The sequence below is a fragment of the Pagrus pagrus genome (genome assembly GCF_965226575.1).
Source record: "Pagrus pagrus genome assembly, chromosome: 11".
NCBI lineage: Eukaryota > Metazoa > Chordata > Actinopteri > Spariformes > Sparidae > Pagrus > Pagrus pagrus.
In genome coordinates this window covers 346,097-362,500 of record NC_140195.1, presented here as the reverse complement: position 1 = coordinate 362,500, position 16,404 = coordinate 346,097, and the positions used below count along the sequence as shown (strand labels likewise).

The 16,404-nt window shown below is 45.5% G+C and overlaps 2 protein-coding genes across 4 annotated transcripts in view; both read right to left on the bottom strand.

The window, feature by feature from the left end:
• tfe3a (transcription factor binding to IGHM enhancer 3a) overlaps positions 1-1,292 on the bottom strand; it is an 18,951-nt gene extending 17,659 nt beyond the window's left edge. Inside the window, exons 1-2 of one of the 2 annotated variants that reach the window (XM_084365538.1) lie at positions 1,145-1,292; positions 295-703 (exon numbers count right to left, since the gene is read on the bottom strand). In XM_084365538.1, the coding sequence (XP_084221664.1) occupies positions 295-437 (143 nt within the window). In that variant the 5' untranslated portion in view covers positions 438-703; positions 1,145-1,292. The remainder of the gene's footprint in view (positions 1-294; positions 704-1,144) is intronic. The other variant, XM_084365539.1, reaches the window with a different exon arrangement.
• Positions 1,293-3,913: 2,621 nt separating this feature from the next.
• fgd1 (FYVE, RhoGEF and PH domain containing 1) overlaps positions 3,914-16,404 on the bottom strand; it is a 45,250-nt gene continuing 32,759 nt past the window's right edge. For both annotated transcript variants that reach the window (XM_084367956.1, XM_084367957.1), the window contains exons 11-18: positions 11,836-11,928; positions 11,662-11,741; positions 11,358-11,388; positions 10,868-10,969; positions 10,551-10,679; positions 10,259-10,417; positions 10,021-10,167; positions 3,914-9,920 (exon numbers count right to left, since the gene is read on the bottom strand). In XM_084367956.1, the coding sequence (XP_084224082.1) occupies positions 9,645-9,920; positions 10,021-10,167; positions 10,259-10,417; positions 10,551-10,679; positions 10,868-10,969; positions 11,358-11,388; positions 11,662-11,741; positions 11,836-11,928 (1,017 nt within the window). In that variant the 3' untranslated portion in view covers positions 3,914-9,644. The remainder of the gene's footprint in view (positions 9,921-10,020; positions 10,168-10,258; positions 10,418-10,550; positions 10,680-10,867; positions 10,970-11,357; positions 11,389-11,661; positions 11,742-11,835; positions 11,929-16,404) is intronic.

Here is a 16,404-nt window from a genome sequence, read left to right as displayed (position 1 = left end):
CAATAAAGCAAACGAGACATAAAGATTTCTCTGTAGGAGATCTGTAGGAACTAAAGTCCAGTTCAAGTAACGTGTTTCCGTCCAAGTTAAATATTATTGAGGCAACACGTTTGGTGTTTAATTAATATGCCGATGACTCCTCAGACCTGACAGCTGTGTTCAGTCATGTTTGGTGACATGTGACTCTGCACGATGACCACAGGCACTTTAAAATACTGATTTTTGAAGGGAGTTTGGCGTGAGATTCACCCACGCGGCAGGAATAACGGTACTACCCAGAACCTCCGGACTCACCGGACCAGGTTGAGTGTTTCAGCCGAGTCCAGGATGACAAACACGGTCTGCGGCTGCAGGAGCCCGGCCTCCTGCTGCTCCGGCTCGTCTCCGGTTCGGTTCTCCTCTCCGGACTGGATCTGGTCCGAGCTGACAGCTGACATCTCTCCGCAGACAGAGACGTTTGAGCGAACACACAGTGGGCGCGTTATTTCCCAGCAGCCACCGCAGGATCCAAGAGAAATCACAGCAGCAGCACGTTCGAGTCCAGCACTCAGGGACTGGTCCAGGTCCAAGGGGTCCGGGTCGAGTCCACCTTACTACTGCTGAGGACACCTGGGCTGAGCCGCAGACAGAGAGGCTGTGGAGCTGTGGGCCCAGAGATACACCACACAGATCGGTCATCCTCAGACTGAAGACACGTTTGAAGCTGTGAAAGTCAGTTTTAATAAATAAAAGATGTTAAAAACAAGAATTTAAAGAAGAAAATACTCCAGTTTACAATCATTAACACATGACGTCATTCTGGTCATTTTAAACATGGCGGCTAATGATGCAACACTGCAGACAGATGAGTGATTCACTGTCAGCTGTGATTTTCAGATTATCTTTATTGTTGTTGTTACTTCAGACACTTTGTGTCATTAGCTTGATGCTTCAGATTACTAGTTACTTCTCAGATTACCTGTGATTTATCAGATAAATGTAGTGGAGTAAAAAGTACAATGTACTCAGGTACAGTGCTTCAGTAAATGTACTTCGTTACTTGTCTCCACTGTGTGCAGGCCTGTCAGCTGATGAAGATGATGTGCAGGTGTTTTCTACCTGTTATATTTCTACGTGAGAGGGACTGACAGGGGGCGGGTCTCACCTCCTGGACTGATCTCCTTTGGACTAATGAGCTGCTGCTCTGAGCGACACCAGCCAATAGGAGAGCGGCTGGGATCCCTGGCAGCCAATGAGCTGCTGCTGTGGCTCGGAGCTCACAGAGCCGCCATCTTGTTTGTTTTTGTCTCTTCTGTTACGGGAAGTGAGAGTGTGTGAGGGGGGGCGGGGCGGGGGATTCCCAGGTGACGTCAGCACAGCGCGACTGATCGGTCGAGCTGAGACTGACAGGAGAGCCGACCAATCAGAGACCAGGAGAGACAGAGAGGCGGGAAGCAGTGTGTGAGTCAGAACAACGAGCCGATTACTGACAGTTATTTTTATTTTATTTTTTATTTTTTTTTTCAACTTTATTGACAAAATCATGTACAAACAACATGGCTTACATCAATTTTAACATTCCAAAAGGAGCAGGTGCACTGAGTAATGCAGAATAGAGATTTAACATGAGAAATAAATAAATGAAATATAATAAAATAAAATATATTAAAATATTATAGCTAGGGCTTTTGTCGCAGATCATATTTTTCAAATAAACTGAAAAGTTTCATTGCATATTTATTTTTCATTATGTTAAGGGCTTTGGTGAAAGAGAGAAACTCATTATGAAACACATAGAACCTAGGTTTCACTTTCATGTATTTACATTTGTGTATATAAAATTTTCCGAGGATGAGTATATTGTTTACCAGAAAGTCCCATTCATTATTGTCCATAACAATTCCATAGATAATGTCTTTTTGAGAAAAGGGTTCCAGTCGGATCTTTATGTGCAGCCAGTCATGCATATCAGTCCAAAGTGCTTCGGAAAACATACATTGAAAGAATAAATGATCAGAGGTTTCAATATCATCACAAAATTCACATTTGTTTGTTTCAAAACCAAATCTCTGTCGTAATAGTTCACCAGATGGGTACACACCATTTAAAATTTTAAAATGGATTTCTTTCGCTTTTGGATTTATGGGAAATTTTAAGTATTTAGTGCGTAAAGAATATAGATTACTGACAGTTATTATAGTATTAGGCTCGTTCGAGATGAGCCAGGCCTACAGGTGGATCTGACAGGATGTAAATATTTCTGTGACTTCCTGTATTTTCTTTGACGGCGGCTGGAAACTGTCCGACTGGACTGCAGCTTGTTGTCAGCGCCCCCTGCTGCTGCCGCCTGGTCTCGTCCACCTTCCAGGCGAGGCGCAGGCTCGTTGGAGATGAGCCAGGCCTGCGCAGAATCGATCACCGGCGACCACCGCACAATGCATGCCGGTTAAATTTGTGTCCGACTTGATCCCGACTTGCTCTGACGTCATTGACGCGCCTGCGACAATAACCTCACGAGATCAAGGCGCCGCAGTTGCTCTCCACCGACTGCAAGACCTCAGGGCATGATGGGAAACGCCTGGCTGTCGCCTGATCAAAGAGCTGATTGGCTCTTAGTTAGGACTACAAACTCTTAGTTAGGACTACGTTCAGTCGACAATTCTTATTTTCTGTGTATTGTTTATATTTAATGTTAGATTATATGAATCTCATGTGCAATGAAGGTTTAATCTGTTAACAGACATATTTTGTGTGGTTGATATACTGTATATAATTACACATATAAATACATCAGTAAATAAAGATTATAAGAAACCTTTGCTGCTTGTCCTCCCCATGTGTAGCCTGTATATGTAGCTGTGAGAACGTTTGGACTGTTAATTCAGTAGTTCAATTTCTTACATTTAGGGATTGTGTGGTTTATAAATGACAGTGTCTTTATATAAATCTACTTTGTAGGCAATTCTTGTTCAAGAAATTACTTCCAAGGGCTGAAATCTGCCCAGTCGCTCTGACTCTCACCTCAGTCACAACAGTGGCATCGTTAAACAAATAAAAAGTTATGATTGACACATTTAGACCACAGTGAAAAGTAGTTATCATTTTAGAAAAATCCACTTTGTATGACCTCAAAGTTTGTACTTCTATTTGTTACATTTGTGAGATTAAATATTAAAAATCACACCACATCCCATCTGCCCATTAAGAGGATTATCACAGTGTAATTCATGTGCAAAGTGGAAAAGTAGGGGGATCTCTTCTGCTTCAGTTTCATCAGCGATGTGCAGTTTCTTCAGCCATAGCTCTCTGAACGTGGTGTGCACTGCAGGTAGCTACAGGTGGATCTGACAGGATGTAAATATTTCTGTGACTTCCTGTATTTTCTTTGACGGCGGCTGGAAACTGTCCGACTGGACTGCAGCTTGTTGTCAGCGCCCCCTGCTGCTGCCGCCTGGTCTCGTCCACCTTCCAGGCGAGGCGCAGTTCATCTCCAACGAGCCTATTGATACATGAGGCCCCTGGTGACGCAGCCAGGAAATGCTCCGAAGGCTAGAACGTCCCATTTAACAACAGTGGACGCGGCTATTGAAGGTAACTCCGAAGGACCCGGCCTCCAGAGGCCGCAGCCCCTGAACTGGGACACAGCTACTGAATCACAGAGCAGTAGTACTACAGTACTACAGTAGTATACTACTATACTACTGTACTACTGTAGTACTGTAATGTAGTGCCACTATAGTAGTAGTAGTATAGTGAGAGTGATCAGATCGATCAGAGATCAGATCGATCAGAGTGATCAGAGATCAGATTGATCAGAGTGATCGATCAGAGATCAGAGTGATCAGAGATCAGATTGATCAGAGATCAGATCGATCAGAGTGATCAGATTGATCAGAGATCAGATTGATCAGAGTGATCGCAGGCGAGTCGTGTGTCAGTTTGGATGTTTTTATTTCATTTATAACCTCATTAACATTTCTCACTGTATGTTGTTACAGAGGAGCATGATGGGAAACAGACATGGACAGGATGGAAGGCAGTGGCCGGCCACTAACCAATAACCTGCAATCAATCAATCAATCAATCAATCAATCCTCAATAATCAGGACGCAGCAGAGAGCAGAACTGAAGAGAAGAAGAGACAACATGCTGCTGTTACACCAGGAGGGAGAGGGGGAGACCGTGGTGGCTGTTGTCATGGTAACTAGGGTCCAGTGGTTGCTATGGTAACAGTACTGTGAAACCAGCAGCCGTGGAAGTCGGGTGTTACCATGGTAACCATGGTACCACGGTCATGCCCGGTCGTCCTGTGTGTTATTAATGTGTGATGAAATGAATCAACATGATTTGGTTTGTTTATGTTTCAGCTTCATCTCAGCCAATGATGTGTGGTGATGGTCTCCATGGTAACAGCAGCCAGAAACAGCTGATAACACCATGAAGAGGACGGAGACAGAGACAAAGACGACACCTCCTGAACACACTGAGAGCAGGATCAGAACAGGAAGTAACAAACAGCATGAAACATTTTGGATTAAAGGAGATAAATACATATAAACCAGCAGGTGGCGCTGCTGAGCACAGACTGACAGCAGGTTTGGCACAGTTCAATAAAAAGTGTAAGGCAGAGTCAACTGTGATGAAGCCAGAGGAGACAGAACAGCTGAACTCCAACTGTTACTGTCTCTTTAACTGCTGAAACCAGCTGAAGCCTCATCTGATTGGTCAACACAGGACGCAGCCGCTGCTAACAGTTAGCTGAGCAGTTGGCATCATGTTTGGAGTCATCAAGAATAAAGAAAATTAGCCTCAAGCTAACTTCAGCGAGTCGTCCAACAAACCGTCCTGATGTGGACTGAACTGTGACTGTTGTGCTCACTAACATTAGCTTCACATAATTCTTTTTGAGAAACTGAAGTTGGGAGTCATTTTAGGTGCTAGCCTCCTAGCTAGAGCTAGCTTGAGTTGGAGGGTCCTCACGTCTGAAAACACCTTGTGGATGTAGCGTTAGCACGTGTTAGTTTCATCTGTGTATAAAATGTCCTCTGTGGTTCAAAGTCAGACTGAGACTGAAGCTGACGATGAACTCAAACATGGTGTCGCGTCCAAAGTAACAAGAAGAAGAAGAGGGAGAAGAAGAAACACCTCAACACAACAGCAGATGTGATATATTAGCCAACAACTTCACGAGCTCTGTATACTGAGACTGGAGAGAAAGTGCACACTGGACCGATACAACACACCACTGTTCAACTGTATCATACACACACTGGTCAGAACGGGTCAGAACCAGTCTCCAAAAAGTCTCTGAAACCAGAAAGAAAATAAAACTCAAAGCTAAATAATCAACAATTAGTCAAGTTCAACATGTTTCACCACATCAAGACGACTGATGATGAAGATGATGATGATGATGGTGGTGATGGTGATGATGGTGGTGACGATGGTGACGATGGTGACGATGGTGACGATGATGGTGATGATGACGGTGGTGATGATGATGATGATGACGGTGGTGATGATGGTGGTGATGATGATGATGATGGTGATGATGACGGTGGTGATGATGATGACGGTGGTGATGATGATGATGATGGGAACTATAAGGCTGAGTTACTGGCCATTTCCTTCCATTCCCACTGAGGCAGGAGGACAACACGCCGCTGTGACAGCCAGAGCCAGCACACACTGAGCACTGAGGTCAGAGAGACGACCACATTTAACAAATCCCAGAGTCAGACGGAGATCATTTCATGTGTGTTCAGTATAGCGATGATGTGTTTAGCCTAGCTTAGTACAAAGACAAGCAATGTTGTCCAATTAAACACGAGCTGAGTTCATCTAAACACCAAACCCTCTTTGAAAACGTGTCAACTTTTATTTTCTGACGTGAGTTTTTGTCCGTAAACAAGAGAGAAGCTAAAATGACACATTTTGAATGGGAGTCTGGTGACTGTGAGAGACAACATTTTGTGTATTGTTCAGCCTGAGTTAGCACATAGCATTGCTAGCCTTCCTCCATCAAACCATTCACTGCTATTAAATGTCATGCTAACCAACAGGAACAAGCTGCTGCCGTTTAGCATTATGCTAATAGCTAACTATAGAAATAACTTCTCAACCTGTTAGCTTAGCAAAGCTCAGAGTCGCCATTCACCATTTAACCAGTGATTAGCATTATGCTGTTACTTGTTGTTGTTAGTTAGAGTATTGATTTTGGCAGCTAGCTTGTTAGCCCAAATGCTAAATTAAAGGCTGCCACTGAGCAGTGCTAGCTTGTCTTTTGGTCCAGCATCTGAACTGAGCTGATGTCCATCTGTCCCATGAGACTCTGGAGAAGACGGAACAAGAGGATTGTCTGATTGTTCCTTTAACCATGTCACTCTAAACTGTGGAGCCATGGCTGCCACTGAGACCCAGGCTGTCTGGCTCTGGCTGTGTGGGCGAACAGCGAGCATTGTCCTTGAACCTTCACAGAGTCACATGACCGCAGGGTCGCAGGAGAATAAATTATATTTACAAAAACTTTACTCGTAATTTTCTTCTTGCATCAAGCAAACATCAACACAAGCCGGACGCAGAAACACAGAATATCCAACAACACGTCTGTTGTTTCACTTCATCATAGCATCAGATAGATTCATCAGAAGAACAATAATAATCAGAATAATATTTGCTTTTTTCACTATCAAAACACTTTGTCCAAAAGGCGTTCATAGAGACAGAATACTGCACCACTGCAAGTGAACATGATAAAAACAACTAAAGTTCAGATCGGCTCCGTCTAACTGCTGGATTTATTCCCACATCCAGAAACAGAACCACCGAGTCCGTGTGACGAGGAGTGGCTCAGTGTCCAGTCTGAAGGTTTAGACCGTCCACATCTCCGTCCTGGAGACCGTCTTCAAAAACTCTTTAAACTTTTTACATCCAGCTGAAATATAAAAGTGTCACCAGCTGACTAACATCATCATAAACACTGTGGCAGCTCACACAGACGAGTCACCACTGACAGAACTACAGGTGAAAAACTACAAATATGGATGGAAAGTCATAAATCAACAATGACTGTCGAATGTTTGCACATGATGACATCATCAGTTCATACCAGAGACAAATAATGAGACGGGTCGAGACGTCAGTCACACTCGTACAGTTGAAGACGAGACAGACGACGTCTCTAACAAAAGTTCTGAAGTGAAAAAAATGAGTCGACATTTTTTATATTTTTAATTATAACTTATTTCCTCACTTTGATCTTTGAGTGTTTCTTTTCTTCCACCTGCAGAATCTTCTGAACATGTTGGACAAGTTTAATATTTATATTATTAATATATTAAAGACCATAAACTGATGATGTCAACTCAAATCAAAGCACAAGCTGAGAACGTCGAGACAAAACCAAGAGAGAGAGAGACATAGTGTGACAGAGAGAGAGAGACAGAGTGAGACAGAGAGACACAGAGTGAGACACAGAGAGAGAGAGACACAGAGTGAGACAGAGAGAGAGAGAGAGAGTTTCTTCATGGGAAAATTGGGATTAAATTTAATTTAGTGCATGAAGTGAAGAGGACACGTCGCGTCTCTTCGTCCTTCGCGTCACGTCCCCTCTCTGATGGTTCTCACACTTCCTGTTGACAGCAGACAGAACAGGAAGAGTCTCTTCTTTCATCTCTGAGTTCTTCGGCATCACGTCAGCATCAAGTTTCACTCCGCAGCGTTCAGTTCAGACCAGAACCGAGACCTTCGGTCCGGTCCGACTCCAACAGGCTTCTGTGTGCTTGTTGATCCGTTTCACTGGTGTTCTGGCTCAGCTCTGTGTCCACATGACCACTCTGTTTCTCAACACGCAGCCCAGGACACGTCACACAGTCCTCGCCCCAGACCCGTCTCTCACCACAGGGTTGTTCTGGTCTGTGATTACATATTCTGGCAGAAATGTGGACTGTTGCAGGAACTCTGGAACCCTCGAGGGAACTCAAGGGACAGTCAGGAGAACGTATCAGGAGGACAGTCAGGAGAACGTATCAGAAGAACAGTCAAGAGAACGTGTAAGGAGAACAGTCAGGAGAACGTGTCAGGAGAACAGTCAGGAGAGCATGTCAGGAGAACAGTCAGGAGAACGTGTCAGGAGAACAGTCAGGAGAGCGTGTCAGGAGAACAGTCAGGAGGACGTATCAGAAGAACAGTCAAGAGAACGTGTCAGGAGAACAGTCAAGAGAACGTGTCAGGAGAACAGTCAGGAGAACGTGTCAGGAGAACAGTCAGGAGAACAGTCAAGAGAACGTGTAAGGAGAACAGTCAGGAGAACGTGTCAGGAGAACAGTCAGGAGGACGTGTAAGGAGAACAGTCAGGAGAACAGTCAGGAGAACGTGTCAGGAGAACAGTCAGGAGAGCGTGTAAGGAGAACAGTCAGGAGAACGTGTCAGGAGAACAGTCAGGAGGACGTGTCAGGAGAACAGTCAAGAGAACGTGTCAGGAGAACAGTCAGGAGAACGTGTCAGGAGAACAGTCAGGAGAACAGTCAAGAGAACGTGTAAGGAGAACAGTCAGGAGAACGTGTCAGGAGAACAGTCAGGAGGACGTGTAAGGAGAACAGTCAGGAGAACAGTCAGGAGAACGTGTCAGGAGAACAGTCAGGAGAGCGTGTCAGGAGAACAGTCAGGAGAACAGTCAAGAGAACGTGTAAGGAGAACAGTCAGGAGAACGTGTCAGGAGAACAGTCAGGAGGACGTGTAAGGAGAACAGTCAGGAGAACGTGTCAGGAGAACAGTCAAGAGAACGTGTCAGGAGAACAGTCAGGAGAACGTGTCAGGAGAACAGTCAGGAGAACATGTAAGGAGAACAGTCAGGAGAACATGTAAGGAGAACAGTCAGGAGGACGTGTCAGGAGAACAGTCAGGAGAAGGTATCAGGAGAACAGTCAGGAGAACGTATAAGAGAACATGTTAGGAGAACAGTCAGGGGAACGTGTAAGGAGAACAGTCAGGAGGACGTGTCAGGAGAACAGTCAGGAGAACGTATAAGAGAACATGTTAGGAGAACAGTCAGGAGAACAGTCAGGAGAACATACAAGAGAACATGCAAGGAGGACATGTCAGGAGAACAGTCAGGAGAACGTATAAGAGAACATGTAAGGAGAACAGTCAGGAGAACATGTCAGGAGAATGTAGAACCTCCCAATCACTGAGCGAGTCAACTCTTAAAGAACTTCCTGTTTTTGATAAATGTGCTTTATGGTTGGTTGTTTCCGTCCAATCAGAGAGCTGCAGACGGCTGACGGAGGAGTTTGAATCAGGTTGCTGTAAAGTTCTGAGTTCTGCAGTCACAGGTGTGTGTCCTCAGGTTCCTGTTACCTGTGGTAGAAGAGGCTCCGCCCACCTCCATGCTTTACAGCACAGGTGAAGAAAAAGAGAGAGAGAGAGAGAGAGAGAGAGAGACGCCATCTTGCGTTGATATGAGGAGGAATCATGCAGACGAACCACTTTAAATACACAAGTGTGTGTGTGTGTGTGTGTGTGAGAGTGTGTGTGAGAGTGAGAGTGTGTGTGTGTGTGTTAAACATCAGCTACGAGTGTGTGTGTTCCGGTTTTGTTCTGGTTTCCAATAATCTTCATCTAATGACTCTGCCTTCATCATCGTCATCCTTCCTTGTCCAATAGAATCACGTGTTCTCCCCCTCTGCTGCTTCTGCTAACTCCTCCCCCTCCTCCTCCACACACTCCACAATTGGTCGGTGGACCTGATGCTCCTCCCCCCTCCCAGCCCTGGACAGGACATCCATCCATCGCTGCTGTAGCTCCTCCCCCTCGGCGCTGAAGAACAGGGTCAGGTGACTCTGGGAGATCTTGAAGGCGTGGCGTCGCTCCAGGCGATCACATGACTCAGGAAGGGACACGTCGAAGCCAATCAGAGGCACGCTGCGCTGCGCCTTCACGTCCTGGTGACAGAATGAGACGTACAGACTGCATCATGGGTAATAACAGTTATAACCGGTTGGTTTGATGAGTGCAGGAACACCGTGTGGCGTTCATGTTCACCTGCGGAGCTCCGTACACGTAGAGCACCAGAGGCTCGTTCTCTGGGATGACGAACCACGCCTTCTGCCAGCCCCGCCCACTTCCTTTCTCCATGTGGTGAAGAAAACTACAAATCACACTGTTCTCTGCTGCCAGCGACGCCTGTTTCTATGGCAACAAGTGACAGACAGGAGGACAGCGTCAGGTTTCTGCAACTACACACAGAGAAATGGTGATGTCACAGTGATGTCACACTAACCTCCAGGATGGAGCGCCTCCTGTGGGCGCTGCTGGGTAGTGTACCAGGTGACGGAGACACGCCCACCAGCATGGCGTAGCAGTCAACACACACCCGGTTGGTTCGGTTGTTGTCGTACGACAGGCGAGCACGAAACTCAGAACATTTCCCACAAACCACCTAGAAGCGATGCAGACAAACAGTCAGCTGGACGCATTAAAGGAACAGCTGTTGTAAACATGGTGAATGAGGGGACGTCCACAGGCTCCGCCCCTCGGTTGCAGTGATGTCACAGATTATAAAGGTGTCGTACGTGTCCGCAGGCTTTACAGTGGTGTCGTCTCTTGGTGATGGAGTTGAACGGCTCCTGACACTTCATACACAGAGTCACCTCCTTCTCTCTGATCGGAGTCGGAGCTCTCTTCCCCAGCTCCACACAGCTCTGACACACACACACACACACACACACACACACACACACACACATGCACACACACACACACACACACGCGCACACACACACACACACACACACACACACACACACACACACACACACACAGGGACAGTTGGACACATTTCACACACTTTCATGTGAAAAAGGTTGTCAGCTCTGAGCTGTGAGGTTACCGGAGAGTGAGGCGGCGTGGACTCATCGTCTCGTAGAGAACAGTTCAGATGTCTGAAGCTCTCCAACGTCTGCTCGTGTCTCTGAATGGTTGCCTGGATGGCCTGATGACACACACACACACACACACACACAATAAGAGATAATAGTCCACTGCAGTCAGGTGAGAAGTCTTCAGAGCGCTGTTAAATGGTAAATGGTCTGCATTTATATAGCGCTTTTCCAGTCCTCTCGGACAGCTCAAAGCGCTTTACAACACATGCCACATTCACCCATTCACACACACATACACTGATAAACACTGCCATGCAAGGCGCCAGCTGCTCATCAGGAACAATTTGGGGTTCAGTATCTTGCTCAAGGATACTTCGACATGTAGCTGGGGGAAGCCTGGATTCGATCCAGTGACCTTCTAATCACTAGACGACCCGCTCTACCTCCTGAGCTACAGCCGCCCCACATCACAGCTTTGTTGTGTTATCTTGTGTTTACCTGGATCCAGTCTTTCTTCTCCTCCTCCGTCCTGCAGACACACAGTCACACAACATCAGTCAGAAGACAACGTGTCTGTGGGACGACTGGGTCCCAGGAACACACACCTTAATACTGGGATGAGCTGGCACACAACTAAGACCCAGTTCAGACCCGGTGTTAACATCCGTCACATCTGTCCTGAGTGACCACCTGTGATGTGATGTCACTTCCTGCTCTATATGCTCTCTGTGTGTGTGCGTGTGTGTGCGTGTGTATGTGTGTGTGTCTGTGTGTCTGTGTGTGTGTCTGTGTGTGTTTGTACCTGGCCTGCAGCTCCAGTGATCTCTGTTTTCCAGACACCAGGAAGGTCCTGGGGACAGCAGCACTACTTGTCTCTTTCAGCTGGACACACACATGTGGACAGGTGTAGTCAGACAGGTGTAGACAGAGGACCTCCATCAGTAATCAGTGTCTTAATCAGCTAATCATGTCTCACCTCCATACCGTCCACATCGATGCGAGCACGTACACCGTACTTCTGACCAATCAGTCGCAGCTTTGGGACGCAGTACAGCAGCCGGTCGTTAAACTGTGGAGAGACGATGATGTCACTTATTATTACTATGTCAACAGTAGAGACAGTAGAGTCAATAAAGTCAGTAGAGTCAATAGAGACAACAGAAGACAGTAGAGACAGTAGAGTCAGTAGAGGCAGGAGAGTCAGTAGAGACAGTAGAGTCAGTAGAGTCAGTAGAGGCAGGAGAGTCAGTAGAGACAGTAGAGTCAGTAGAGGCAGAGTCAGTAGAGTCAATAGAGTGAATAGAGTCAGTAGAGTCAGAAGAGACAGTAGAGGCAGTAGAAGACAGTAGATTCAGTAGAGTCAGTAGAGTCAGAAGAGACAGTAGAGGCAGTAGAAGACAGTAGATTCAGTAGAGTCAGTAGAGTCAGAGTCAGTAGAGGCAGTAGAGGCAGTAGAAGACAGGAGAGTCAGTAGAGTCAGAGTCAGTAGAGTCAATAGAGTCAGTAGAGTCAGTAGAGGCAGTAGAAGACAGTAGATTCAGTAGAGTCAATAGAGTCAGAGTCAGTAGAGGCAGTAGAAGACAGTAGAGTCAGCAGAGTCAGTAGAGTCAGAGTCAGTAGAGTCAATAGAGTGAATAGAGTCAGTAGAGACAGTAGAGGCAGTAGAAGACAGTAGATTCAGTAGAGTCAGTAGAGACAGTAGAGTCAGTAGAGTCAATAGAGTGAATAGAGTCAGTAGAGACAGTAGAGGCAGTAGAAGACAGTAGAGTCAGTAGAGTGAATAGAGTCAGTAGAGACAGTAGAGGCAGTAGAAGACAGTAGAGTCAGTAGAGTCAGAGTCAGTAGAGGCAGTAGAAGACAGTAGAGTCAGCAGAGTCAGTAGAGTCAATAGAGTGAATAGAGTCAGTAGAGACAGTAGAGGCAGTAGAGGCAGTAGAAGACAGTAGAAGACAGTAGAGTCAGTAGAGTCAATAGAGACAATAGAAGACAGTAGAGACAGGAGAGGCAGTAGAGTCAGTAGAGACAGTAGAGTCAGTAGAGTCAATAGAGTGAATAGAGTCAGTAGAGACAGTAGAGGCAGTAGAGGCAGTAGAAGACAGTAGAGTCAGCAGAGTCAGTAGAGTCAATAGAGTGAATAGAGTCAGTAGAGGCAGTAGAGGCAGTAGAAGACAGTAGAAGACAGTAGAGTCAGTAGAGTCAATAGAGTCAATAGAGACAATAGAAGACAGTAGAGACAGGAGAGGCAGTAGAGTCAGTAGAGTCAGAGTCAGTAGAGTCAATAGAGTGAATAGAGTCAGTAGAGACAGAGTCAGTAGAGGCAGTAGAAGACAGTAGAGTCAGCAGAGTCAGTAGAGTCAGAGTCAGTAGAGTCAATAGAGTGAATAGAGTCAGTAGAGACAGTAGAGGCAGTAGAAGACAGTAGATTCAGTAGAGACAGTAGAGTCAGTAGACTCAATAGAGTGAATAGAGTCAGTAGAGTCAGTAGAGTCAGTAGAGTCAGTAAAGTGAATAGAGTCAGTAGAGACAGTGGAGGCAGTAGAGGCAGTAGAAGACAGTAGAATCAATAGAGTCAGTAGAGTCAATAGAGTCAGTAGAGTCAGTAGAGGCAGTAGAAGACAGTAGAGACAGTAGAGTCAGTAGAGTCAATAGAGGCAGTAGAGTCAATAGAGTCAGTAGAGTCAATAGAGTCAGTAGAGTCAGTAGAGTCAGTAGAGTGAAAAGAGTCAGTGGAGATAGTAGAGGCAGCAGAGTCAATAGAGTGAATAGAGTCAGTAGAGACAGTAGAGGCAGTAGAGGCAGTAGAAGACAGTAGAGGACAGTAGAGTCAGTAGAGTCAATAGAGTCAATAGAGTCAGTAGAGACAGTAGAGTGAATAGAGTGAATAGAATCAGTAGAGACAGTGGAGGCAGTAGAAGACAATAGAAGACGGCAGAGTCAGTAGAGGCAATAGAGTCAATAGAGTCAGTAGAGACAGTAGAGTCAGTAGAGTCAATAGAGACAATAGAAGACAGTAGAGACAGGAGAGGCAGTAGAGTCAGTAGAGACAGTAGAGTCAATAGAGTGAATAGAGTCAGTAGAGACAGTAGAGGCAGTAGAGGCAGTAGAAGACAGTAGAGTCAGTAGAGTCAGAGTCAGTAGAAGACAGTAGAGTCAGCAGAGTCAGTAGAGTCAGAGTCAGTAGAGTCAATAGAGTGAATAGAGTCAGTAGAGACAGTAGAGGCAGTAGAAGACAGTAGAAGACAGTAGAGTCAGTAGAGTCAATAGAGACAATAGAAGACAGTAGAGACAGGAGAGGCAGTAGAGTCAGTAGAGTCAGAGTCAGTAGAGTCAATAGAGTGAATAGAGTCAGTAGAGACAGTAGAGGCAGTAGAGGCAGTAGAAGACAGTAGATTCAGTAGAGTCAATAGAGTGAATAGAGTCAGTAGAGACAGTAGAGGCAGTAGAGGCAGTAGAAGACAGTAGAAGACAGTAGAGTCAGTAGAGTCAATAGAGACAATAGAAGACAGTAGAGACAGGAGAGGCAGTAGAGTCAGTAGAGACAGTAGAGTCAGTAGAGTCAATAGAGTGAATAGAGTCAGTAGAGACAGTAGAAGACAGTAGAGGCAGGAGAGGCAGTAGAAGACAGTAGAAGACAGTAGAGTCAGTAGAGTCAATAGAGTCAGTAGAGTCAGTAGAGGCAGTAGAAGACAGTAGAGGCAGTAGAGGCAGTAGAAGACAGTAGAAGACAGTAGAGTCAGTAGAGTCAATAGAGACAATAGAAGACAGTAGAGACAGGAGAGGCAGTAGAGTCAGTAGAGGCAGTAGAGTCAATAGAGTGAATAGAGTCAGTAGAGTCAATAGAGTGAATAGAGTCAGTGGAGACAGTAGAGTCAATAGAGACAATAGAAGACAGTAGAGACAGGAGAGGCAGTAGAGTCAATAGAGTGAATAGAGTCAGTAGAGGCAGTAGAGGCAGTAGAAGACAGTAGAAGAGAGTAGAGTCAGTAGAGTCAGTAGAGTCACTGGAGGCAGTAGAAGACAGTAGAGTCAGTAGAGACAGTAGAGTCAGTAGAGTCAGTAGAGACAGTAGAGTCAGTAGAGTCAATAGAGTGAATAGAGTCAGTAGAGACAGTAAAAGACAGTAGAGGCAGTAGAGGCAGTAGAAGACAGTAGAAGACAGTAGAGTCAGTAGAGACAATAGAAGACAGTAGAGACAGGAGAGGCAGTAGAGTCAGTAGAGGTAGTAGAGTCAATAGAGTGAATAGAGTCAGTAGAGTCAATAGAGTGAATAGAGTCAGTAGAGACAGTAGAGGCAGTAGAGGCAGTAGAAGACACTAGAGTCAGTAGAGTCAGTAGAGTCAGTAAAGTGAATAGAGTCAGTAGAGACAGTGGAGGCAGTAGAGGCAGTAGAAGACAGTAGAATCAATAGAGTCAGTAGAGTCAATAGAGTCAATAGAGTCAGTAGAGTCAGTAGAGGCAGTAGAGGCAGTTGAAGACAGTAGAGACAGTAGAGTCAGTAGAGTCAATAGAGGCAGTAGAGTCAATAGAGTCAGTAGAGTCAGTAGAGTCAGTAGAGTGAATAGAGTCAGTGGAGACAGTAGAGTCAGTAGAGGCAGTAGAAGACAGTAGAGTCGGTACAGTCAATAGAGACAGTAGAGGCAGTAGAAGACAGTAGAGTCAGTAGAGTCAGTAGAGGCAGTAGAAGACAGGAGAAGACAGGAGAAGACAGTAGAGTCAGTAGTCAGTAGAGTCAATAGAGTGAATAGAGTCAGTAGAGTCAGTAGAGACAATAGAGTCAGAGTCAGTAGAGGCAGTAGAGGCAGTAGAAGACAGGAGAGGCAGGAGAGGCAGTAGAGTCAGTAGAGGCAGTAGAGTCAATAGAGTGAATAGAGTCAGTAGAGTCAATAGAGTGAATAGAGTCAGTGGAGACAGTAGAGTCAATAGAGACAATAGAAGACAGTAGAGACAGGAGAGGCAGTAGAGTCAATAGAGTGAATAGAGTCAGTAGAGGCAGTAGAGGCAGTAGAAGACAGTAGAAGAGAGTAGAGTCAGTAGAGTCAGTAGAGTCACTAGAGGCAGTAGAAGACAGTAGAGTCAGTAGAGACAGTAGAGTCAGTAGAGACAGTAGAGTCAGTAGAGTCAATAGAGTGAATAGAGTCAGTAGAGACAGTAAAAGACAGTAGAGGCAGTAGAGGCAGTAGAAGACAGTAGAAGACAGTAGAGTCAGTAGAGTCAGTAGAGTCAGAGTCAGTAGAGTCAATAGAGTGAATAGAGTCAGTAGAGACAGTAGAGGCAGTAGAAGACAGTAGATTCAGTAGAGACAGTAGAGTCAGTAGAGTCAATAGAGTGAATAGAGTCAGTAGAGTCAGTAGAGTCAGTAGAGTCAGTAAAGTGAATAGAGTCAGTAGAGACAGTGGAGGCAGTAGAGGCAGTAGAAGACAGTAGAATCAATAGAGTCAGTAGAGTCAATAGAGTCAGTAGAGTCAGTAGAGGCAGTAGAAGACAGTAGAGACAGTAGAGTCAGTAGAGTCAATAGAGGCAGTAGAGTCAATAGAGGCAGCAGAGT